The sequence below is a fragment of the Crinia signifera genome, chromosome 2 (assembly GCF_055691185.1).
Source record: "Crinia signifera chromosome 2, ASM5569118v1, whole genome shotgun sequence".
NCBI lineage: Eukaryota > Metazoa > Chordata > Amphibia > Anura > Myobatrachidae > Crinia > Crinia signifera.
The window spans coordinates 316,355,528-316,380,873 of NC_139218.1; the positions used below are offsets into that span (position 1 = coordinate 316,355,528).

At 44.0% G+C, this 25,346-nt stretch overlaps 1 protein-coding gene across 7 annotated transcripts in view; it reads left to right on the forward strand.

The window, feature by feature from the left end:
- Window positions 1-25,346, forward strand: part of PRPF40B (pre-mRNA processing factor 40B) — a 150,823-nt gene that overhangs the window by 45,460 nt on the left and 80,017 nt on the right. For all 7 annotated transcript variants that reach the window (XM_083169029.1, XM_083169031.1, XM_083169028.1 and 4 more), the window contains one exon: window positions 11,707-11,734. In XM_083169029.1, the coding sequence (XP_083025155.1) occupies window positions 11,707-11,734 (28 nt within the window). The remainder of the gene's footprint in view (window positions 1-11,706; window positions 11,735-25,346) is intronic.

The following is a 25,346-nucleotide window of genomic DNA, read 5'->3' on the forward strand; positions in this document are numbered from 1 at the left end:
CCTTGTCTCTGCCTGTTTTAAGTAGTGTGTCAAGTTCTTTTTTAAATTGCTGTGTGGGGTCACCCTTCAGTGGTTTATAGGTGTTAATGTCATTGAGTAAGCGTTGTGCCTCTGTTGTATAGTCATGTTGGTCCAGTACCACTATGCCACCCCCTTTGTCTGCTGGTTTGATTATAAGTTGGTCATTCTTTTCCAGGGTTTTGAGTGCTTGTAGTTCTGATTTGGTCATGTTGTTGGTGTCATACTTGTTTGGTTTGTCCTTCATGTTGTCAAGGTCTCTAGCCACTGATAAAGGCCCACAGTGGCTGAAACGCGTTGGACACCATTACACAGCACTTCAAAAGCATCCAGTGTTATACTACAAGAAGTCTCCTCCCAGCCGGAGTCGAGCGTTCGTTCCCGCAGTGACGTCATCGCGACTAACCAGGAAGTCGCGTCCCCTTCCAACCCGGAAGTCGCGTCCGAGCAGGCCGCATCCCCATCCAAGCGGCCACGCACATCTCAGCCAGCCGGGTGAGCACCCCTCACCTCGTACTGGCGGCGGCAGACAGGGACCACAGCACAGCACCGCTGCGTACCACTCTGCAAGAGGATCACGTGGGTAAGACTCCTGGGAGCGGGACGCCGCTACCCAGCGCAACCCACCAAGTATCCATTGACTTTGCTTCCAGCCACCAACAGTGTTGTCACCTTGGACTGTACCTGTACCCCCCTGCCCAACTACTACCACATCTGCCGACATAAGACATAAGCCCACCGGTTTATGGTTAAAGGGTTCTGCTGACCCCTTACACCCGCAAGGGCTTATTACTGGCAGCCCACACACCACCCCCACCTGTATGAGACATAAGCCCTCTAGGCTTATGGTAAAAAGGGACCTGCTGGCACCCAAATTCCCCCAAAGGGGCTCATTCAAGGCTCACATCACCCACCCTGATTGCAATTGTTTTCTATGTACACTTGTTTGCAACTTTAAATAAAAACACTTTTGATTTCACATTATCAGCTAATTCTGTCACTCATTCTCACATACACGGGAGAACATTTAATTTCTGTTACAGTTAAAGTAATTTTCCTCATAAACACCAACATTTTGTCAAATACTTGCATATAAATACACAACCTAGGTGAGCGCTTAACAACTACTATTTGTTTAACCCATAATTTGAGCACGGACCACTCAGTTAAGCTGCCCCACATACAGAGGGATAAGCGCAGTAACCGCCACCAATTCTACCGAACTAATGACCTTGTCAAACTAATGACCTGTCGAACTAATGACCTTTCGACCTAGAATCATGTCGACCTTTTCCCATGTCGACCTAGAATCATGTCGACCTTTTAGCATGTCGACCTAATGGATTCGACCTAATGACTTTCTACCATAATGCAATAGACCAAATGATCCCAACCCGTTCTTTCTTATTATGGCATTTGGAAATGTAAACGCAAAGAAATAGTTCAAAGGATTTAACAGTTCTGTCTGTCCATTGTATGGTGGATGGTAACCTATAGGAAGAATTAGATTAATACTCATAGCTGAACAAAAAGATTTGTAGAAGCGGGTGATAAATGGAGGGGTGGGGTATGTTTCTCCGACAGTCGGGTTCCCGACAGTTATTATCCCGACGTCGGGATCCCGACTGCCCGGACTTAGACAGCGTGGCCAGGGCAACAAAGCCCCTTGCGGGCTAGCCACGCTGTGGGCACGGTGGCTCGCTACGCGAGCCACCTATTCTATTCTCCCTCTATGGGGGTCGTGGACCCCCATGAGGGAAAATAGCCGACGGCCGTCGGGAACCCGGCCGTCTGTGTTTTAACAGTCGGGATACAGACGTTGGGTTAATGACTGTCGGGATCCCGTCCGGCACCCAAATGGAGTACCCCTGTCCAACACAATATCTTTAGGTACAGTAATCCATGTAATCAGAAAATATGCTGAATGAATAAAAAAGCGAGCTCTTTGGCACAAGAACGTTTATACAAAGGAATAAAATGTGTGCTCTTTCTAAAGCATTCAACAATAAAGTCCATAGAATAGTGATACCAAGGTTTAGAGCAGTGGTGTCAAGCTCATGGCCTCCAGCTGTTGTGGAGCTATACTTCCCACCGTGCCCTGCAACAGTTTTTCCAATCCATTATATAAAATCGGTGGCAGCTGTTGTGCTGTGAGTTGGACACCACTGGTTTAGAGGGTACTGAAATGAGCAAGAGTGGTCCAGATGGAGATCCCCAGAGGGATTTCTTGTTAGCACAAATCTCACAAGCCCAGATGATATCTTTTTAACAACTTTTAGAAGGGTTTTTGTCCCAGATGCCCAACAGTCTTATATGCATGAAATTCGGATAATACAGGTTTTCTAAGATTTTCTGGCACTAACAAGAGTCCGTGGTTTGATCAGAAAGAGAAAAAAGGGCTTTGCACTATGGACGCACTCCAAGAAAGAATAATCAAATTTTTAAACCTTTAAACTTTATAAAAATAAAGTTTAAAGTTTTAAAAATTTGATTATTCTTTCTTGGAGTGCGTCCATAGTGCAAACCCATTTTTTCTCATTCTGATCAAACCATATACTGCCTGCTTGCCCAGATAGCACCATTTCAAAAACAAAAAAAGGCGGCCCTTTTAGAATCTCCTAATAAGAGGGATCTCAACTTAAATTGTGTGTGGATTATCAACCTCCCTTCCTCTGATTCCTCTTTTGACAAACAAGAGTCCTGAAGGAGTTCTCTGAGGCGCTTCAAAACCTAATTTCTTCCTCACTCTCCATGGCAGCCATTACTCTGGGTTATTCCCTCTCTCTCCAGGTTTAGACAGGTAGACTTGTAACTCCTCCCACCTAGGGTATATCTCCGCCTCCTCCCCTTCCTCTCCAGTCTTTTTTCCTGTCTCTAAGTTAGATTAGGTAGGATAGGTTTGTTTGTTTGTTCTATATAGGGCTTACCTCAGGCTATGCAGCAATTCAGTCCTGCGTGTCTGAGCTGATACGGAAGGCATTTGGGGATAATGGGGTTCTCATCAGGCAGCGTCCTGCACTGAGTTCTCCTTGGAAGCCGACGGAGCGTGCACAGTGATGTCGCCGTGACCGGCGGATAAACATGGAGCCTGAGATGCGGGCAGACTGCCGGGCTTAGGGACGCGAGGCTCAGACGCGGCGGAAGTGACGCGTACGGAAGTGACGCGTACGGCAGTGACGCGTACGGCAGTCGGCTGAGGGGGATACTAACAGCCGGAGGAGACTGTCTGCTAGAAGCACTTCTCCGCATGGCCGGAAGTGGACGCACGGCGTCCGGAAGCGCATACTGCGCATGCGCCGGCGCTCGGCGCTGAATACAAAAGGAGTGTCAGATGGCTAAGTGATTACTCGTTTTCTGAGTACAACACTGCTGTCGTTCAGGATGGATCCAGAGACCAATGTTGCTCCCCCCATGCCAGAATCTGCCGTGGAGAGGTAAGCCCTCATAGAGGTGCTGTGTTTTACTTGGATTGGAGTAAAGTCTAGTTAGTGACAGGCTTTTTCTGTTTATCATAGTGTGTCTAAAGGTCCCCTTAAGAAGAAAGCTAAAACCAAGCATGCCTCTAATAATTGCATGTCATGTGACAAAGTTTTCCCTGTGGAAAAGGGCATTAACCTATGCAAGGAGTGTAGACAACCTGCAGAGGCTCAGCCTGTGGATCTAGCACAGTTGATGCAATGGATGAAGGAGTCCTTGGTTACCAAGGAGGAATTAAGGGAGGTGCAAGGAGCCAAAAGAACCAGGGCTCAAACTAGCCTGGACTGTGATGCAGAATCTGATTCACCTGTAGTTAACGCAGATGACACAGATACTTCAGAACCTGAGTCGGGTGAAGTGATTGAGAAAGAAAGAGCATTTAATTTGGATTTGGTTGAGAGTTTACTCAAGTATATATATAAAGCTATGGATTATAAGGAAAAGGAGGATGAGACACCTGATTCCTTGTTTGAAGATAGAGTGGCTAAAGGGAGAAATTTTCCTGTGCACAAGGTGCTAAAGGATTTGATGATTGATCAGTGGAAGAATGTGGATAAGAAATTCAGTAATTTCAAGAGAATTGAAAGGATGTTTCCTTTTAAAGATGAGCTGTTCGAGAAATATTGTAAGGTGCCGAAGGTTGATGCTGCTGTCTCTGAGGTTGTTTCAAAAACTACCATATTGTTGGAGGACGGCGCAAACCTTAAAGATAGTATGGATAAGAAGGTTGAGATGGCACTTAAGAAAGTACACAACACATCCACAGTAGCATTAAAGGCAGGAGTAGCCATGGCTTCAACCTCGAGAGCCCTGAGGGTTTGGGGTACCAATATGACAACCGACATAGAAGAAAAGATTTCTAGACAGTATCTCCTGAAAAATGTGAACGTCATGATGAAAGCAATAGAATTTCTATGCGAAGCGTCATTGGACGTAGTTGAATATTCTGCTAAAACTATGGCAGCTGGTGTGGCAGCAAGACGTGCTGTCTGGTTGCGGAGCTGGTCAGCAGACTCCAATTCTAAGAATCGTCTTATTACTTTGCCTTATGAAGGGGAGCTGTTATTCGGCAGCAAACTAGACTCCATAATACACAGAATGTCTGGTGGGAAGTCAGCTAAACTTCCGCAAGACAAGAAACAAAGATTCAGTGGTCTGTCACCTAGGCAACACTTTAAGGAAGCCAAGAGTTATAGGCCAGGGAGACAGTATGGAAGATTCAACTCAGGAACCACAAGGCAGTCATTTCGCCAGTCGGCGAGACGAGGATACAGAAGATTCTGACAATTACGGCACCGAGGTAGAGATCCCAGTAGGAGGAAGGTTGACCAATTTTGTACACAAGTGGAGAGAATCTATCCAAGACAGATGGGTTCTGTCAATCCTCACTCAGGGATACAGCCTCGAATTTCAAAGAAGACCAACCAGAGGAAGGTTTGTAAGATCCAGAGTACCCACAACAGCGGAGGAGTCAGGAGCATTAAGCCTAATAATTCAGGAAATGTTGGAATCAGGAGCCGTGGAACCAGTACCCGTCAGGGAAAGGGAAAGAGGTTTCTACTCCAAATTGTTTCTGGTAAAAAAGGCTTCCGGAGCTTATCGGGCAATTCTGGATCTAAGGGAACTAAATCTGAACATCCAAGTAAAAAAGTTCCACATGGACACTCTGCAAGTCATTCTTCTAGGCATAAATCAGAGGGACTTTATGTGTTCAGTAGATCTGAAGGATGCTTATTTCCACGTGCCAATTGCCATGAGAGATCGAAAATTCCTCAGACTAGAGGTTATGAATCAGCATCTACAGTTCAAATGCCTTCCCTTCGGGCTTTCAACCTCCCCGAGAATCTTTACAAAGATACTAACAAGTTTGATCGCGTTCATAAGATTACAAAAAATAGCAATATGGTCCTATCTGGACGATCTATTGATATGCGGAGGAACAGCAGAAGAAGCAAGACAAGCTTTACAAGTCACGATGAAAATATTAAGGGACCACGGCTGGTTAATAAACAAAGCAAAGAGCCAACTGGAGCCGGTGCAGAGAATTCAGTTTCTAGGTGTGATGATAGATACGATAGACCACGCAGTGTATTTGTCAGAAGACCGATGCGGAAGAATTCAAAATCTTGCCCTAATACTACAGTCACAAAGGACAACTTCTCTGAGACAAACGCTCCGAATATTGGGGATGATGTCATCAACCATAGGGGTCATCCCATGGGCAAGGTGGCATATGAGAACCCTTCAAAGGGAGATGTTGCCTCTCACAAAAGGAACAACAGAGCTGGAGTCAAAAGTAAGGTTAACTTTAAGGTCCAGAAGATCTCTAGACTGGTGGTTGGATCCTCAGTTAAAGCAGAGACACACATCCCTGAGCCAGTTGCACTACCAAGTAATAACCACGGATGCAAGCGCGTCTGGATGGGGAGCGCACCTACAAGACGAAAATCGTCAGGGCCTGTGGTCACAGCAAGAGCGAGTGATGTCATCAAATCAGAGAGAAATGAGAGCAGTGGCGAGAGCACTAGAGTGCTTTCAAGATTCCATCAAAGATACCCACGTGAGAATAAGATCGGACAACATGACAGTGGTGGCTTATGTCAACCATCAGGGAGGGACAAGAAGCGTAAGATTATGGGAAGAGATCTCCAATATCATACCATGGGCAGAATCAAACCTAAGCTCAATATCTGCGTTACACGTCCCAGGGAAGGACAACAAGTTGGCGGATCTTCTAAGCAGAAAGAGAGTCGTTCCGGGCGAATGGGAACTGAACCAGGAGGTTTTCCTGGAAGTCACGGAAAGGTTCGGATATCCGCAGATAGATTTAATGGCGACGGGCCACAACAAGAAAGTGAATCGCTTCATGTCCAGAAAACAAGTACTGGGGACAGAAGGTGTGGATACGTTTGTCCAGAAGTGGAGATTCAGTCTCGGGTATGTGTTCCCACCGTTCCCGATGATTGCACGAATACTGAAGAAAATAAGGGAGGAAAGAGTCACTGTGATTGTTGTAATTCCGTTTTGGCCGAGACGAAGTTGGTTCCCAACAGTACTAAGAATGTCAGACGGACATCATTGGAGACTGCCTCTCCTTCCCAATCTCCTTCAGCAGGGCCCACTGTTACATCCAGACATCCAGACTCTAAATTTGACGGCGTGGTTGTTGAACGGGCGATGCTAGTTAAAAAGGGTTTATCCCAGCAGGTGGCGCAATTCCTTTTGAAGGCAAGGAAGGATGTGTCCTCAAGAATTTACTACAGAACATGGAACAAATTTACTGAATGGGCCAAGTCATATCCAGAAGATATACGCTTCAGTGTCCCGTGTGTACTACAGTTCCTGTATGAAGGCTTTTCAAAGGGTCTGGCGGCATCAACGTTAAGAGTGCAAATCTCAGCCTTATCCGTCTTATTGGACATAAGATTGTCCGAAGATCCGCTTGTCAGAAAATTTGGCCAAGCACTAAAGAGACAGCGTCCTAGAATCAAGGAACCCATAGCACCATGGGACCTGAATCTTATTCTGAACGCCATGATGACAGCACCGTTTGAACCGTTGGAAGAGGCACATATGAAATTAGTGACATGGAAGGTTGTCTTCCTCACAGCGGTCACATCGGCTCGTAGGGTCAGTGAATTACAGGCTCTTTGGGCAGAACAACCCTACCTCAATATTCTTCATGACAGAGTATTGTTGAGAACAAATCCCAGTTTTCTTCCTAAGGTCGTTTCCAATGTTAATATAAATCAGGAAATTATTCTTCCAGCCTTTTTTCCAGACCCAAAGACAGAGGAAGAAAGAAGAATGCACATGCTCGATATGCCCAGGGCAATTTCCTTATACTTGAAAAGATCAGAAGAGATACGTAAGACCAAACAGTTATTTGTTCTGCATTCAGGGTCAAGAAAGGGCGAAGCAGCCTCCAAAATCACTATAGCCCGCTGGATTACGGAAGCAATAACTTTCGTCTATAAAGAAGGAGGCCTGGAAATTCCGAAGGAGCTGAGGGCACACTCTACCAGGGCCATATCTACTTCTTGGGCGAATAGAGCAAATCTCTCAGCTAAGGACATCTGTGCCGCTGCCACATGGAACTCCATTCATACCTTTGCTAAGCACTACAATGTAAATGTATCTCCTACCCACTTGGGGAAGGTGGTGCTACAACATGCTGTTTTGTGAGCTATTCAAAATATATATTAAGCATCACCCTGACTATGTCGTTATTGAGTCCCCCCCTGTTTTTATGCTTTGGTACATCCCAGAGTAATGGCTGCCATGGAGAGTGAGGAAGAAAGGATTCAATTATACTTACGATAATTCCGTTTCTTCTGAACTTCTCCATGGCAGCCTACAGTTTCCCTCCCTGTCTATGGTATTAAGAATAGAGACACTCAAAAGACTGGAGAGGAAGGGGAGGAGGCGGAGATATACCCTAGGTGGGAGGAGTTACAAGTCTACCTGTCTAAACCTGGAGAGAGAGGGAATAACCCAGAGTAATGGCTGCCATGGAGAAGTTCAGAAGAAACGGAATTATCGTAAGTATAATTGAATCCTTTCTTGGATATGAGAAATAAGTACTTGTTCATTAATACAAGAAGATGGAATAAGTGGACCAATGTCTCCATTCCTCCAGAGCACACTTAACAGCAAAAAATGAACTATTAACATCATAGTTTACCTCCGGGATCCAGGATTGCTGAGATCCATTTTGAACCTCTCGGGAAAGATGACGTATCTGAGAAAAATAGAATTTTTCTACCTCACTCACGATTTTCTTATTTAGCATATAGACGATCTCTGAATTTCTGGAGTACATATTTAACATTTTCCAATGCTCCTCAAATTAACTGGAATAAATCAAGGTTTTGTTGAGGTACTACAACTTTTCCAAGAAATTCCCATATGACATCATTGATAAGATCTTGGAAGACATCACTAAATACTCATTGCAATCTGAATAATTATTGGGTACTTGTTTCCTAGCACGGCGGCACAGATTTTGATTGTGAGCATCGCGTAAGAAAAAATCGCGTCCATCGCATGCCAACCAAATCGCATGCGATGCGATCGACGTGATTTTGCATTAATTTTAATGTGAAATGACATTGTAATAGAAACCCCCCTTGATGTTTGAAATGGCCCCCAATTTTAACGCCACCCCGCTATAGACGCCAACCCGAAGCGTGGCGGCGGTACACGTCCTCCGACCTTTTCATACCCCTACTATCCACGTCGGCATGGAGTTGAGAATAGAAAGTATGGCGAGCGCAGCGAGCCACCGAGCCCGAAGCGTGGCGAGCGGACGCGGATACCTTCACAGGTATCGCGGCCCATCACGGGCTTCACAGGTATCCGCGGGGCTCGCTGCGCTCGACACGCTTCGGCTCGGTGCGCTCGCCACACTTTCTATTCTCAACTCCACGCCGACGTGGATAGTAGGGGTATGAAAAGGTCGGAGGACACGTACCGCTGCGTTTGCCATGCTTCGAGTTGGCGTCAATAGCGGGGTGGCGTTTAAAATTGGGGGGGGGCCATTAAACATGCTTTTTACACATATTCAATGTTAAATGGGCCATATTGGCCCATTTAACATTGTCACCTATGTGAAATCAGGTTGATCGTGTCCGTCGCAGGCCATTATAATGGCCCGCGACGGACGCGATCAACCTGATTTTCACTTTAAAATTGTTCCCTATGGGGAAATTGCGTTGATCGCGTCGGACGCGATCAACGCGATTTTCACTTTTACCGGCAATTGAGCCAGTTATAGACAGAAAATCGGGTCCATCGTGTCCATTGCATGCCTTAAGTACCTTAACTTAAGGCATGCGATGTACCACGACGGGCGCCATGCTAGGAAACAAGTACCAATTATTGAATTCGGTCTTCCATTCATCCCCTTCTTTAATCCTAATAAAGTTAGGTGATCCTTGTAAATCAATCTTGGAGTATTATCACTGCCCGGAGTTGATCAAACAACACTGAGATGAGGGATAAAGGATAGGAATTCTTAAATGTAATACATTGGAGTTTTTTACTTAAGAGAAAGGGAAGGTCCCAGTCTCTCAAGAGCCCCGGCGCTAATAGGTAAAAGGGTTTTCAGATATAAAATATTTTCATATAAAAGAAGGCCCTGAATGGCTGCTGCAGGAGTAAGAAGTCTGCCGGACTTCCAATGGAAGAAAAGGAATTTTCTTCACACAATTTTATGCATGGGATACACACTGCGCTGTCATTCAGGATAGTAGTTTCTATAGGTAAAATATGATATATAACAAGCCAAGCACAATGAAGGAGGACACGCTGTGATTAAATATAAAAATAAAAATATTTTATATAGACACAAATGATAAGTTAAAGATCAAGGTGGGTAATAAACAGAAATTGGAGTATAATTAACACATATACATACACATATACATAATACATAAAACGTCCAGTCGGATGTAGAAACGGCAAAGATCTCTGGGGGTATGGGCGAAAGTCTGTAGCAAGTCTGCGGATAGCACTGGCAGAAGTGGGGCAACGCGTTTAGTCTCCCAAGCAACTGGATACTTTAAAAAAAAGTCTTCGCTAACCTAGGTCTACTTTGGCTTACTAATCTACCTGCTGCTATAAGGCTTTTTAACCGTGTGTACACTTATCGGCTTTTCTCTGAGGGGATCATTATCATCTATTGATACCGCATTATTATTCCAGCTGGGACGCCAGCAAATTTTGACATAGGAATTGTGTCAAGTCTGCCTTTTTAACCTACAGTGTTCACTGGTCCTACAGTGTTCACTGGCATATTTTACCTATAGAAACTACTATCCTGAATGACAGCGCAGTGTGTATCCCCTACATTAAATGTAATACGGTTTAATCAATAAAAGTCATTGCATGGGCGGAAGGAGCCATCCTTTTTGCCCACAAAGAAGAAATATGCCCCCACATGAGACTTAGAAGGGCAGATCAACCCTTTTTTTGTTAAGTTTTCATGAATGTAGTAATACATGCCTTTTGAGTCGGGTAGCAAAAAAGAATATAATCTTCCATTAGGAAGCTTGTCATTAGGAAACAGCTATTTAGGGTAGGCAATTTCTCTGTGTCCAGATTGCCCATGGAGAGCACATACACATGCAGTGATTTGTGCTAAGCAATTTGTGATCACTATCTCTCATTCTGTACACACAGAGAGATTTGCAGTCACTTCCTAAGCAATTTGACTAGATTTTGACTGGATGCACTGACTTAGTTAGCGGGTGATAGCGATGGGCCGGACTGTGCATTGTAATAGCTTGGGGTATACACACACACAGATCTGTGCTTACTTTCTAAGTAATCTAGTCAGATTTCTTAGAGAAGAGCACACAATCGCTCCGTGTGTATGCCCCTTAAGAGACCACAAATGAGCTTTTCCCTATAATGCTTTTAACCCAAGCAAACATTTTTATTCATCATAGTGACCTGTAGTGTTTACCTTACATAGGAAATATAATCTTTTTTTTTTTTTACAAAACATTTATTTGAATTTATGTAACAAATGTGAGCGATGCTGGCATTTTTAGAGAGTTGTTGGCACTCAAAGGGTTCATTTTGGTTGTCAACAAGCAGTTTATATCCCGCTAGTGAGTGTTAAGGACTCCTTTGATTAAAACTTGTTTATTCTAGGAACTGAAAAATATTAGTTTCCTTACATATAGCGGGCCTGATTCCAAATGTGATTCCATCAGCCATTTTTACCAAACTGCTTATGCAGCCTGGCACAATTTCAAGTGATTCATCTTTTAACCCATCTTGGTTGCTTCTCATTTACAGTTGAATGAGCACAACTGGGTGTCAACAAAACATTCACACATGTACGCAGAGACGCAGATGTCCAATCTCAGTCAGATCTCTTGCACCAAAAAGGGTGCTAGTGCAAATGCAGATGAGAGCAGCTGCTCTAACAAGTGGAGGGCTGGAGACGGTATGATTGCCCCGATACTGCCAAGTCTAAATACACCTGGCTGTTGAAATGGATTTCAGTGCACCAGAAGAGTCTGAATTGCAACCACTTTAAATGCAACTCAGAATCCGGCTCAGAGTATGATGCAGTTTGCAGTGCTTATTGTGGAAATTACTGTATTTTTAATTTATTAACATTTTTTTTCATAGGCTATATAATTTATTTAAATTCAATTGCATGTAGTAATAGAACGAACATCTGTGTTTTCTCTGCAGTTTTGATAAAGCAGGAGGAAGAAGCTGGGTGAGTGACAAATGCTTTCATGTGCATGGCAGAGGAACTCTTTGGTACAGATGTTGGGGTTTGCCAGTAATTCCGAATTCCAAACATAAATGTTTTATGCTATGTATAGAGTGTGTTGTATGTGCGAGGACAAAATGATCTCGTCTGGTAATGCGCTATTTGTTTCCAAACATTTTAATTTCATTTATCTTCTAAATTGCTTCATTTAACTTAAAGTAAAGCGTAAAAAGGTTTTCTCATTAAGGTATTATCCAAATCAAAGATTTTTAATTCTGCAAGCGTCATGCAACATTTATTCATATATGGCCTTATTCTGAGTCTCACACACACACACACACACCCTTATTCTGAGTCTCTCACACACACACACACACACACACACACACACACACACACCCTTATTCTGAGTCTCTCACACTCACACACACACACACACACACACACACACACACACACACACAGAGCAGCTGCATCCAGGTTTAGTGCCATATGCCAATATAGTCATTTATAAGGCTTCATGCATATAGTCACTCCAATCAACTGTATTTCTATCCACAATCCCTTATCATTGGCACTTTGCACCTGCTCTATACAATTTACAAGAGATCCATCTGACAGAGGCATCCCTACACCATACGCACACCTTGGGATAGCACGGAACTCTGCATACACACTTATGACACTCCCACAAAGTGGTTCTCTTGCATCTGCAAGGCGCTGTCCAATTGCCACACACAAATGGTCATTTCACTGAACCATAGAACCGGACAGGTTTCATCAAGTGTTTGCAAATAATCAAGCAAGTTCGACAGCCATAGCCCTGGATTGAATACCCCCCTTAGCCTCACATTAAGCTGAATTTAAAAAAAAAATCAATTAAGTCAATTAATGATTGAGCAGAACACACCAACAATTTGCAGAGCCCCAGGAAACCTAAGATATGCTAAACAAAAAAGTAAGCTATGCTATAGATGTGCATTAAGATTAGTGAACTTCTAGGGCCCAATCCCTGTTTCGACAACAAAGATCATCGATCAAAAGCTCAAATTGACTAGGAAATTTGCACAAAAAAAAACTCCATGTTAAAATTCGCCAACTCACCTGTGCTGAATTTCTTTTTTGGGTTGTAATCTGCAAATAGAGACTTTCCAAGATGTTGGATTTCCCCAACCCACTGAACACAACACCAGAAGATCAGGAAATTGCCCCAAGTATCCCCTGATGTAGTGGCCCCATTAACCAAGCCAGTCTCTGTTAGTGGCATGTGATACATTTGGATAGCGAAGATGGTAATGATAGTATGCCAGGGGCGAATTTAGGGATGAGGGCGCCCCTAGGCGCAACAATAATGTTCGCCCCCCCCCCCCCCCCCCCCGCCTAATTGTATTATGTTTATTGATTACTTATAAGCCCTCATTTGATAATAGCCAATATAATGGATTTATAAAAAAGACACTAACTGTGCATGTCCTATCCATCTACACTCTATTTAAGATGGAATATAGTACAGTACAGTGGATATTTTGCAGTTATTGGTACATTTTTGGCTGACCGTACCATCAGGGGTATCCAAGTGCCGCCCCCAAACACGTGCCGCATGGGAAATTCGGCTCTGGCCAGTGCCACAGATGGCAATAGAGAAAGGTGCACATGAAAGGCAGCTAACATCACTAATTAAAATAAACTGCATGTTGTAAAAATTGCTCATTTGGTTAACATATGATAATAAACCCAGTAGGGATCTTTCTCCAGCTAGCTGGTCACCGTTCTGAACTCAGCGAATGTGGTTTCTACACTGGAAATCCTGCTGCTATCTCACTGGTGGCCCCACTCCCCAGCCAGGAATAGTTTACTATCAGTGACCACACTGTCAAATAGCGCATCCACATCACCTACGGCGCTGCAACTGGGACTTCATCTCCCTGCAGTGTGCATACTGCTGATAGCCCTCTGGACACACTAAAAGCACTGTGGTTCAGACACCGCTGGCAATTATTTATACTGCCAATAGTGTGATACAACATCGCTGAACAATCTCCGTGTGATGCCAATGAGAGCACTTGCAGAACTGAATTAGGGCAGCTGGCTGGTGACGCATTAGTGGGTGAGAGAGCAGCTCACTGTGTTGTGTCACACAAGGAACAAGATCTTTTTGTTCAATGAGGATTTTTTATTTGTATCCAATGGATACAGTGGATACAGTGAACAAGAAGCAGAACCACACCAGGAACAGGTGAGTAGGTGAGTAGTAATGTGGTGAATGGGGGTTATGTGTGGGGGTGCTTTTAATATTAATAAAATTATTGGAAAAAACTGTGTACTGTGTTTGACAGCTTTTTTCTAAGTTTTCCTACAGTTCCCTAGGAGCTCTAATCTCAGAGTATGTTGATGATTGTATTGTACCAGCACATCTATTGCAGTATGTCTTTATACTTTATCTTAAAAATAACCCACACCCATTTCACCAGGGGCGTAGTGACTCTAGTGTGTTAAACAAGGGCTGCTTCTTTGTAGCTGTGCCCCCTGAATTTTTTTTTTTTTGTGTGTGGTCCTGATCTCTAAGAAATACAACCTCATACTGACAAGTCTGGGGTGGGTGGACACTGGTACTTTAGGAGTGACACACAATATTTAAAAAATAATAAAATAAAAAAAATGGCATAGCTCGTAAGATGTGTGGTACAGCCTTAACGTGCATACACACTGAGCAATTTTCACCCGGCCCATCAATTTAGTTCAGAGGGGGGTGAAACACATTCCATTGAGACTATGGAAAGTAATTCACTTGGCGGACAGTGATGATGGGAGCACCGCTCATCGGCCAAAATGAGCTACTTTGAGCCTTAAAGTCAAGTAATGTGTATGCAACTTTACTTGTACCCTGGCTGCAGTAGACTTTGAGTCATCAGGAAACTCTGCCCCACCTCAATGCTTGGCTTTTCCTGTCCCACCTAGTAGCAGCTCCTGCATCCACTACCACCAGCAGGCTGCACCGATGGCTCCCTCATCTATATGCATGTATCAACAGGGGGCACACATGGGTCAACAGGCTGGCAGCATGGGTCATCCATGGGGGGATGGGGGTCTGGGACACAGGATATCATGAGAAAGGAGGCTTTGTGGGATGTCTGTGGAAGGGGGAACTAGAGAGCACTCCGTGTAGGATGTGGTTTGGGACAGGGTAAACTGATTCATCAGTCCACCACTGCCTCTCCCTAGTCCACCTCTGCCACCCACTGCCTCTGTCTTCCATCCCCTTAATCCTCTGCCAACCCAATTACTTTCTGCCTTTACCATCCCCCTGCTGCCATCGTTGTCACCTAGTGCATCTCCATGCAGCCACTGTCTCAACCTCCCTCCCATGGTCACCCTCTGCTACTTCCTTCCGCCCACTGTCAAGATTTGCTAGCCTCATCACTGTTTTGCCATGCCACCCTCTGCCTCGCCATCATCCTATCCACTGATTCTACCTAGTCACCCTCTGCCTTTCCTAAGTCACCCTTTGACTCTCTCTCTACTTCCCCTGTCACCCTCTGCCACGCCTATCACCCACTGCCTCTTCCTAGTCACCCTCTGTCTCTCTGCTGTTCTGTCACCCTCTACCTCCCACTTGGAGGTAGACGGTTTGATGTAATCATTTGAGAACCCCTTGCTCTAGGCCAGGCATGCCCAAACTATGGCCCTCCAGCTGTTGTGAAACTACAAGTCCCATCATGCCTTGCCACAGTTTTGCTATTAGGGAATACTAAAACTATGGTAAGGCATGCTGGGATGTGTAGTTGCACAACAGCTGTAGGGCCACAGTTTGGACATTCCTGCTCTAGGCTGACTACAGCAAGATGCCTCTTAGCCAAAATGGTGGGAAATTGCTCCCATATTGCCACCAATCCATGACCACCTGCTACACATTTTAGATAGACTATCTAGTCAGTCTTGAAGAGTTGTCTGTCATTTTCCTACCTCCATTCCATACAACTCTGGGTTTCAGTCACCAAGAGCATATTAAGCAGTAGAAACCTATCCTTTCAGCATCTCAACTGGAAGTTAATAGTTTAGTATAATTCTAGCATAATGTATATATGCTCACACACTTCTGCTCTGGCTCGCATATAGGACCTGTCTTCATGACACCAGTTCTGCAGTACAAAATAAAGTTAAATGACTACTTATTATGGCTGCTATGATCCTAGTGTAGTTAGTTTTATATGTATTGTTGACAATGCTGATTTAATGTATGGGCACACTGGGAAACTACACAAGGCCTTTTGATTCTATGAACCATTGAGCATTGGAAGTATCTGTGTGAATGCTGGTGCCTTCCACTTTGCTGTATGGGGCAGCGGCAGAGAGATCCCCATGTAGTATGCAGGAAAGCTGCTGTATGCCCAACACCTGCAGGATACTTTGCACTGAAAGATATCCTCACTCCCTCATTATACCCCGTTCCTCCAAATTTCTGCTCCAACCCCACCCGACTTAGTCAAGCCCCATGTAACTATGGGGGAAATTAGGAACACTATACTGATAATGTGCTGGAGTTTGCATTATGTATGGCCTCTCGCTTTGTGCACAGGGTAGGGGCAGGCAGAGAAAGATGCTTCCCAGCTGCTCTTATTGTAAACTGCACACAATCAGTGCAGCCAGGCAGCATTCATTACCTGCTTTCCTGCCTGCAGCAAGACACTGATTGGCTGTTAGCATGTTGATTGATCTATGGATGGGACCAGGGCCAGTGCTGCCCGCTCAGCAGAGGATGCAGGGCAGGGAGGCGCTGGGCAGTAGAGGCGCTCTCCCTGCTCCACATCCCCTGCTCCACATCCCCTGCTGTCCTCTGTGGCTGCTGCGCCTGTTATACTGCATAAAAGGTAGCAGCGCCAGCAGCACAGAGCTACTTCTCTTCTCACCCTGGTCAGCGCTGTGGCAGGGACTGAAAAGGGGCGGGGCTACACTGATGAGGGGGCGGAGGTATAAGGGAGCAAGGCTGATGAAAAAAGAAACAGGAGAGGATGAGCTGCCAGCCTAAAGTGCCCTGAACTAGGTGAGTAAAATGTAAGTGAACTGCAACTGTATGTATAGGCGGCACTACTAGTGTTGGCAACTGGTGTGGGCATATGTATAGGCAGCGCTGCTAGTGTCGGTTACTGGTGTGGGCATATGTATAGGCAGCGTTACTGGTGTGGGCATATGTATAGGCAGCGCTGCTGGTGTGGGCATATGTATAGGCAGCGCTGCTAGTGTCGGTAACTGGTGTGGGCATATGTATAGGCAGCGCTGCTAGTGTCAGCAACTGGTGTGAACATATGTATAGGCAGCGCTGCTAGTGTCGGCAACTGGTGTGGGCATATGTAGAAGCAGCGCTACTAGTGTCGGCAACTGGTGTGGGCATATGTAGAGGCAGCGCTACTGGTGTGGGCATATGTAGAGGCAGCGCTTCTGGTGTGGGCATATGTAGAGGCAGCGCTACTAGTGTCGGCAACTGGTGTGGGCATATGTACATGCAGCGCTACTAGTGTCGGCAACTGGTGTGGGCACATGTAAAGGCAGCGCTACTAGTGTCGGCAACTGGTGTGGGCATATGTACAGGCAGCGCTACTAGTGTCGGCAACTGGTGTGGGCATATGTATAGGCAGCACAACTGCTGTGGGCATATGTTCAGGTAGCGCTACTAGTGTTGGCAACTGGTGTGGGCATATGTAGAGGCAGCGCTACTAGTGTCGGCAACTGGTGTGGGCATATGTACATGCAGCGCTACTAGTGTCGGCAACTGGTGTGGGCACATGTACAGGCAGCGCTACTAGTGTCGGCAACTGGTGTGGGCATATGTACAGGCAGCGCTACTAGTGTCGGCAACTGGTGTGGGCATATGTACAGGCAGCGCTACTAGTCTCGGCAACTGGTGTGGGCATATGTATAGGCAGCACAACTGCTGTGGGCATATGTTCAGGTAGCGCTACTAGTGTTGGCAACTGGTGTGGGCATATGTAGAGGCAGCGCTACTACTGTCGGCCACTGGTGTGGACATTACATACAAGTTACACGGTACTTATGTATTATCTGGGCTCCCATGTTAAATGCACCCCATTTTTTCATACCCCTACTATCCAACTACGTATGGAGTTGATTTTATATAGTGTGGCGAGCGCAGCCAGCCACCGTGCCCGAAGCGTGGCGAGCGGACGCGGTCTCATAAGAAAAAGGGAGCCCAGATATTACATAAGTACCAGTTACACTACTACTGTCGGCAATTGGTGTGGGCCTTATGTACAGTGTAAGTTGTGCTGCTACTGTCGGTAACTGTGGCCATAACTGTGGTAGGCATATGTAGGAGTACTCGGGGCATTGTGTGGAGCATAATGTGTGTCGTAATCTCATATGGGCATTATGATCGGCATTTTGTGTAAGGGACATTACCTTGTGTCGCATAGTGTGTAATGGGCATTACAGTGTGCTGCATATTGTGTAAGGGGCTTCATGATATAATGGGCATTACTGTGTGTGGTATAATGTCATGAAGTTATGCTCCTACATTTTGCCGCGCGCCTTCGGCATGCACTCTCCCTATTTTGACTCTGGTGGTGAAGCATTCACCAATTCCGTTTCTGGCACAGTGTGGTGTAATTTGGAATAGGATTACTATTGTGTGGCCATGCCCGTTAACTTTCTTTCGGGGTGCGCTGTGCTGTCCCTTTGTAAAGTTTGGGAGGGCTCAAATTTATAGTTTGCAGGAGGGCACTGAACACCCTAGCACCGGCCCTGGATGGGACTATTTACTGAACAGAATGCAGCATTTTCTACCATACTATCCAGTGGATAGCTGTAAGCACGCTGATTAATGTATGCCTGGAACTATACACCAGTGTGCAGCATTCTCTACATGCCTCTCAGTCAGACAGCCTGTGAATGGCTGTCAGCACGCTGCTTAGGGGAAGGCTGAAAGTATCCACCAATCAGAGTGCAGCAGTCTTTCCCTTCTTTCCAACCATGCAGACAGATGGTGAATAGTTGGCCATGTATCCACCAGTCAGAGTGCTGACAGCCATTCACTGGAAGCATATGGAGAGATGGTGTTTGGCCACAGGCGGAGTAAGTTATGATTATTATTTTTTTCTTTATTCCCGTGATTTGCTTATTTTAGATATGGAAAGGTCACCCAAGGCCTACAATGCTGTTAAGATGGCCCTGAGTGTTGTCATAAACTTATAATGTATGAGGACAGGAATCCTCCAGAGCAATAACCACATAATGCCAAATAATAATACTTTTAAAACACAGTACATTTTCCAAATATTACATTTTTAACTGGTATACATTTTAATGATTCCTTTAACAGAGAAATGACATCCTATTTAATTACCATACCAGACTCTATTCTCATTGTCCGCATTTTGTCATTCTTTTATACAGTATATTTAAGGTAGTCACGCAAACGAAGCTGCTGACTGTGATCCTAAATGTTCAGAGTGAATCTGGGTATACAGCATGTCACTCCATGTTGTCCAAGCTTTTTTCATAGGGCCTAACAAGCTGTGTGAAGTGCTGGTCAGCGTGTATACCAACTACACAGATGAGTGCTAATAAACCATTCTAAATGCACCTGCATGCAGCAAGTCCTAATGTATACTTTTGTCTTGAATTTTGCCCAGGATTCACTCTGAGCATATGTCTGTGTATTGTCGGCACTTTCTTTTTATGATTTAATAAACTTTGTGGTATTGATCATCTTATTAGGAAACCAGAATTAATAGTGAGTACCGAATGTACAAATATCCAGCATCTTTAGTTTATGCTTCAGAAGGCCCAAGTCTAGAAACGGGCATTAGTGAATGGTTCTTCATTTGGGATTTTTCCCTACACACAGTGTTGCATTTGGCTTAAACTGCATCCCTGCATGGGACACTTAACTGGCATGCCAGGGCATCCAGGAATGGGGCTATGCGTCACATGTACTGGCATATGCATTTAGGTGTGTGCAAATGTATCGATTTACTTTTGATTTCCCCACATTCGATCTGCATTTTTGCATTCTATATCGATTTTGATATCGAATTCAATTTTACATTCAAGGTACAGTGTACAAATTCACTTTACTGGATTGAATTAGATATTTCCTTGCCTTCATTGTCTATTTTTCTTTTCGATATAGAGAAAAATGTGAGTGCGCATCGAATCAAATGCAGATTGAAAGCATCTTAAAAACCATTCGATTTTGTTTCTATAAGCAAAATTGAATCGAAAACCTGGCAAAATTGAAGCGTGTGTACACCCCTTTACTCAGAAATGGAGGAGGTCTCCAGATCAAATAGACCCCTCACTGCTGGGTCCCATAGCAAGTACTCCAGGTATGGAGTTTAATGAGCTCTGTAGTGCCAGATACCTTTATATGCCCAAACCATTAATACAGCTCAGACCAAGCTAATGAAAGGGATGGAGGCCTTAAGCCAGGCATGTCCAAACTGGCCCTCCAGCTGTTGTGAAACTACATGTCCCAGCATGCCTTTCCACAGGTTTAGCATTCCCTAATATCAAAACTGTGGCAAGGCATGATGGGGTTTCCCAACAGCTGGATGGCCATAGTTTGCATATGCCTGCCTTAAGCTATGAGGACAGACTAGCCAAATTAGGAATGTTTAAGCTGGCAAAGGGACGTTTTAAGGGAAGACATGCTTAACATGTACAGATATATTAAGGGCCATTACAACCGTCTACCAGGCAGCCTATTTACTCCGAAATAAGACACTAGGACATGCACTTAGGCTGGAGGAGAGAAGGTTTAGTTCTGAAGGAAGGGCAGCAACATTATGGAACTCTCTTCCATGTGAGGTGGTGTCAGTAGATACAATAACGTCATTTAAATAAAGGTTATTCAATCATTTATTGTATAAAAACATCCAGGGATAGAACTGGCAATCAAAGGTTGAACTTATGGACGTAAGTCTTTATTCAATTTAAGCTCTTATGTAACTATGGGGTAGATGTATGAAGCAGTGATAAGCGAGGAGAAGTGATAAAGTGCCTGGTACTTTATCACTGACCAATAAGCTCCTGACTGTTAAGTTACAGGCTGGGTTTAAAAAGGGACAGGTAGAAGCTAATTGGACGGTGATAAAGTACCAGGCACTTTATCGCTGCTTCTTACATATACCCCTATGTTACAAACATCCATGTTCACTCATATGCATGCTGATCACTTGGTAAGTAATGGTCTGATCCAACCTGCTCCTCTCATGAGATAGTCCAATCATCCTATAGCTTACTTACCCCATGACTAGTGCAAATGTCACAAAATTTCATTTGTACTGTGCTTTTCATATTTGCTAATGAGCTTTGGGTTCAGTGCTATACATCAGTTCATAGCATTTGTACTATACTGTGTACAGTACATTAATGAGCATTAACTTCAGTATTAGTTTTCCATGTGTTTTTTACTATTAGCGTTCTGTATTTAGCCAAAAGACAAGTGCACCTATTAGCACTATTAAAAATATTAATGCCTTGATCACTTTAATGTGTTCTAGCATTATACACCACACACACACACACACACACACACACACACACACACACACACACACACAGTGTTATTCATTTGCAGTTACACCTGCGTCCATCATTGTAAGTACAGATTTTTACACTTTGCGCCTGCCCAGGAGAATGGGTCCTGTGGCACAGGACGCAGGCCAGCATCAGACTATCTTTGATGGCGATTCAGGGATGGGAAGGGTTGGCTGCGGGCTTCATCTGGAAAAAGGTGGTATGTCACAGCTGTTTACAGGTTGGGAAAAGGTTAGGGATCTCAGTCGTAGGAGGGCTAGGCTTTGTGATGCTGCGCTCCCCTTCCCCCATCGTGTTGTGCCTGCCAATCCAATTAATCACAGCCTTATCCCCCTTTGGCTCCAGCCACAGAACATTGTTAAAATAGTACACACATACATATATATTATTTAATTAATCCCTTAAGATTCCGGGCCCCAGTACACACAAGTGTCTTCCCAGCCACCACACATGCCTTCATTGGCTAGATCTCAAATACTCTGCCTGCCTTAAGGCCCATACAGACACTACGATGATGCCTTAATGATGATGAACGACCCCATTATAAATCACCTCCTGAACAACTCAGAACGACTTCGTTCAGGGTCGTTTAGGAGGTGAATCTTTCAACATCGTCTACTGTTTATGCTGTGAATGATGGACGACTACCAACGATGCGCGTACCCGTGGGTCGTTAAAGACCATAGCCATCGTCCATGCATGCAGGTCAATTTGGCTATGGTCGTTAACATTGTTTGTTTTTTCAATAGAAAAAGGTCCTGCATCGTTTGTGGTCGTTTGTCATCCGTCGTGCACCAGTGATCACCTGCAATGCTGAGGTCGTTCATTTTCACTTCAAGGGTGAAAATGAACGATGGTAGTTAAGATGTGACACATCGTAGTGTCTGTATGGGCCTTAAGTGGTGCTGCGTGACACTGTGCCACAATAAAAAAAAATTGCACAGACCACCACAGGTTCAGTAAAGCTATAACCCAAAATAAGTGGAATAGCCTCAGGATCAATATGGTTTGAGGTAACATGTTTAAAAAGGGGCAGACTAGAGGGGCCAAGTGGTTCTTATCTGCTGTCAAATTCTATGTTTCTATGACTAATTGCTTATACTGCCTATGGATGGATTGGGCCTGATCTGATGCACAATTTGTTGCTCTGATCTTTCTGCAAAACATGATAAATGCCATGAGGATAACTACAGATAAATAAATCACTATTGTAACAATCCTTTACATTAAACAGGCAAATAGGATGAGTACATAGGCATCTTACGCCGCAATTATCTCTGACATTTACAGAGGGTATAAATAGTATTCACTTTGAAATTTGTTTATTTTGTCTTCTTACGCCATGGAACCAAACCAAATGCACGATCTGCCACCGATAGGTATATTATTTTGAAATCCTTTAAAACCCTAGATTTGTGAAATTTGATGACAATTCATTACATAACATTTACATTCTAAGTAATTCTGAAAGAGATTAAGGTGATAGCTCTATCGGAACTTTTAAAAATGAAAAAATGGGAGTGATGCCGGTGTGCAGTGTGAAATAATCAACAATGGACGAACAAACATGCATGACGAAGACTGACTAGGATTCCCATCACTTGTCACAGTTTTGGATGGAAGGTTTTCTATCATAGCCCCTATAATCCAAACCAAGCGATTTGCACCTCTTCACCTCTTAAGGTCAAAGTAACTGGGTCGAAAACATTTGGACTGGAGACAGCTGAGTACAACAAGAGGCCTCTAAAGCTTGTGGACACGTATGATAAATGCTTAAATGAAGGCAGTGACTATGTGAAATAGACAGAGCTACTCCGTGTGTATAATAAAAAATAAAAAAATGTTTATTGTTTAGATTTTTGTATTACTGTTGTACTAGATAAGTGATCAATTAAAATTGAGTTTTGCCGATTATCGGTAAAAATCGGTCCATATATCGGACGATCAGTCGGTAATCGGACAATCGGCCAAAAAATCATTCTAGTGTCTAGTGTGTGGGAGTCTTTAGAGACACCTCCACTTTTCCTTAGTAGGACTTTGAGTACATAAACTATTTCATTTAGACATTAAAGCACATTTTATGTTATTTCCCCTATAAATACATTTTGATTCCATTATGTAAGAAAATATATATTTTTTTCGTACAGCCACTATAAACAAATAAAACCATGCCCTTTTTCTGTGGGTCAAATTGACGAGGAAACCTTTCTGGTGCAATTAAAAATACAAGCAGCAATCCTGTCAGAAAAATGTGTCGCCTTAAGCTGACCATACATCAGATCGGTTAACAAAAGAAAAATACCAATATCTGCGCTAATGTTTCATGAAGTGCAATATGGCTGACTCACTGCCTCACACAGTTTAATTCAATTATTGTTTTTAATGGATTATAAAAAGTATCAAAGTACAATAAACATAATTCACAATTTAAATCAATAAAAAATTATAAGCTATTGCTCGTATATAATTTAGGTGGCCACCTATTTTTTTCATTCATATACTAATTATAGCATGCATTTAATAATATAATATATCTAATTAATAACTAATAATAAAAATATGTGTATATATATATAAGTAGACCCCGGGATAGTACTATTCCATTTTTTATCTATAAAGGAATGTCCACTTAAAGTGCCAGTATGATATTATCCAATTGTCCTTCAATGGGGGGAAAAGGTGCAATACTCACGGACTCCAATTGTATGGTGTGTGACGGAGTGGGGAATGCAGGGAGACTGAGGGGCTATTTAGTGTAGACTCCACTGCCCTCAGTACTACTACCTGCTCGTTTTGAGTAATAGTGCAAGGTGAGGTGCCGGGAAAGAGACCAACTTATGTCCAGCAGTATGTTGTCAGTCCGGTACTGCCGCGTCTCTCACACGCAGCAGTGGGTGGTCTCACCTCCAGCTGATACGGAGTGCCTGTGTGTCAGGCCGAGCTGCGTCTCTCACCCGCTGCCCCGCCATCAACGATATTGCTGCAGTTCAGCGTCCGTGTGGTATCGCTTGTAAGTCCAATGCGTCTAGCGATGTCAGCCAAAGTTGAGGCGCATATGTGGAGATGCTAGTGGACTCCAAGAATAATCTTTCTCCCCAGGGGTGCCAGATCCTCTAACGCGTTTCGCTCCAGTATGAGCTTTTTTTTTTTTTTTTTTTTACAGATCGGTTGTCAGATTGGACTGGTTGGTGAAGAAACCTGGTATTAGCTGAATTACAGTTTTTGGCAGTTTTCCAGCATTTCAAAGCAAATGGTCAACTGTCATTTTCTCTCATCCATTACCAGGATTTTGTTCCAATCTGACAATCGATCTGTAGATGTATGGCCAGCTTTACTCAGAAAACATAATAATGGCAAAAGTACTGACATTATAGGCTAGATACCGATGAAACTTGGATGTTTGTTTAAAGGGGCAGTAATTTACAAGGCAAAACTATGCCTTGTTAATGATTGGGCATTTAAAAAAAAAAATTGAGTTCAGCTACCATGCTGCACAGTCGCCCAACACAGACACTAAAACAGCTGACCAAATATGTGCTAGTATTATTATTATAATTTTATTTCTAACGCGCCACAAATGTTTTGCAGCGCCGTACAAAGGAACAATACAGGGAGACAAAATTTGGCATAACATTGAATAAATAACAAAAATAGAGTACAAATAAAGAGCGCCACATTTCAATACACATTACAGCTTAAATATAAGTAGTGAGGATTCAATCAACATACTATAAGAGGCTTGAGGCCAATGATGGAGATGAGTATGCAGACGAAGATGGTCACTGAGTGTTATGCGGGGTACACACCAGGACGACCCGCTCACGATGCACATCGTGAGCGGGTCGTCAGTGTCTCGTCCGACCCGCTCACGATGACGCGGGAGGGCACGACCCGCTCACGATGTGCACCGTGAGCGGGTCCGATCCGATGGCGACCCGCACCCGGTTCTATGGTCGTCATTGAGATCCTACCTGCAGCAGGTAGGATCTCAATAACGACCGACCGACCCGCGGGACCGCGCATCGGATCGGAATCGCTCCACACCAGGTCAGAAAAGGGC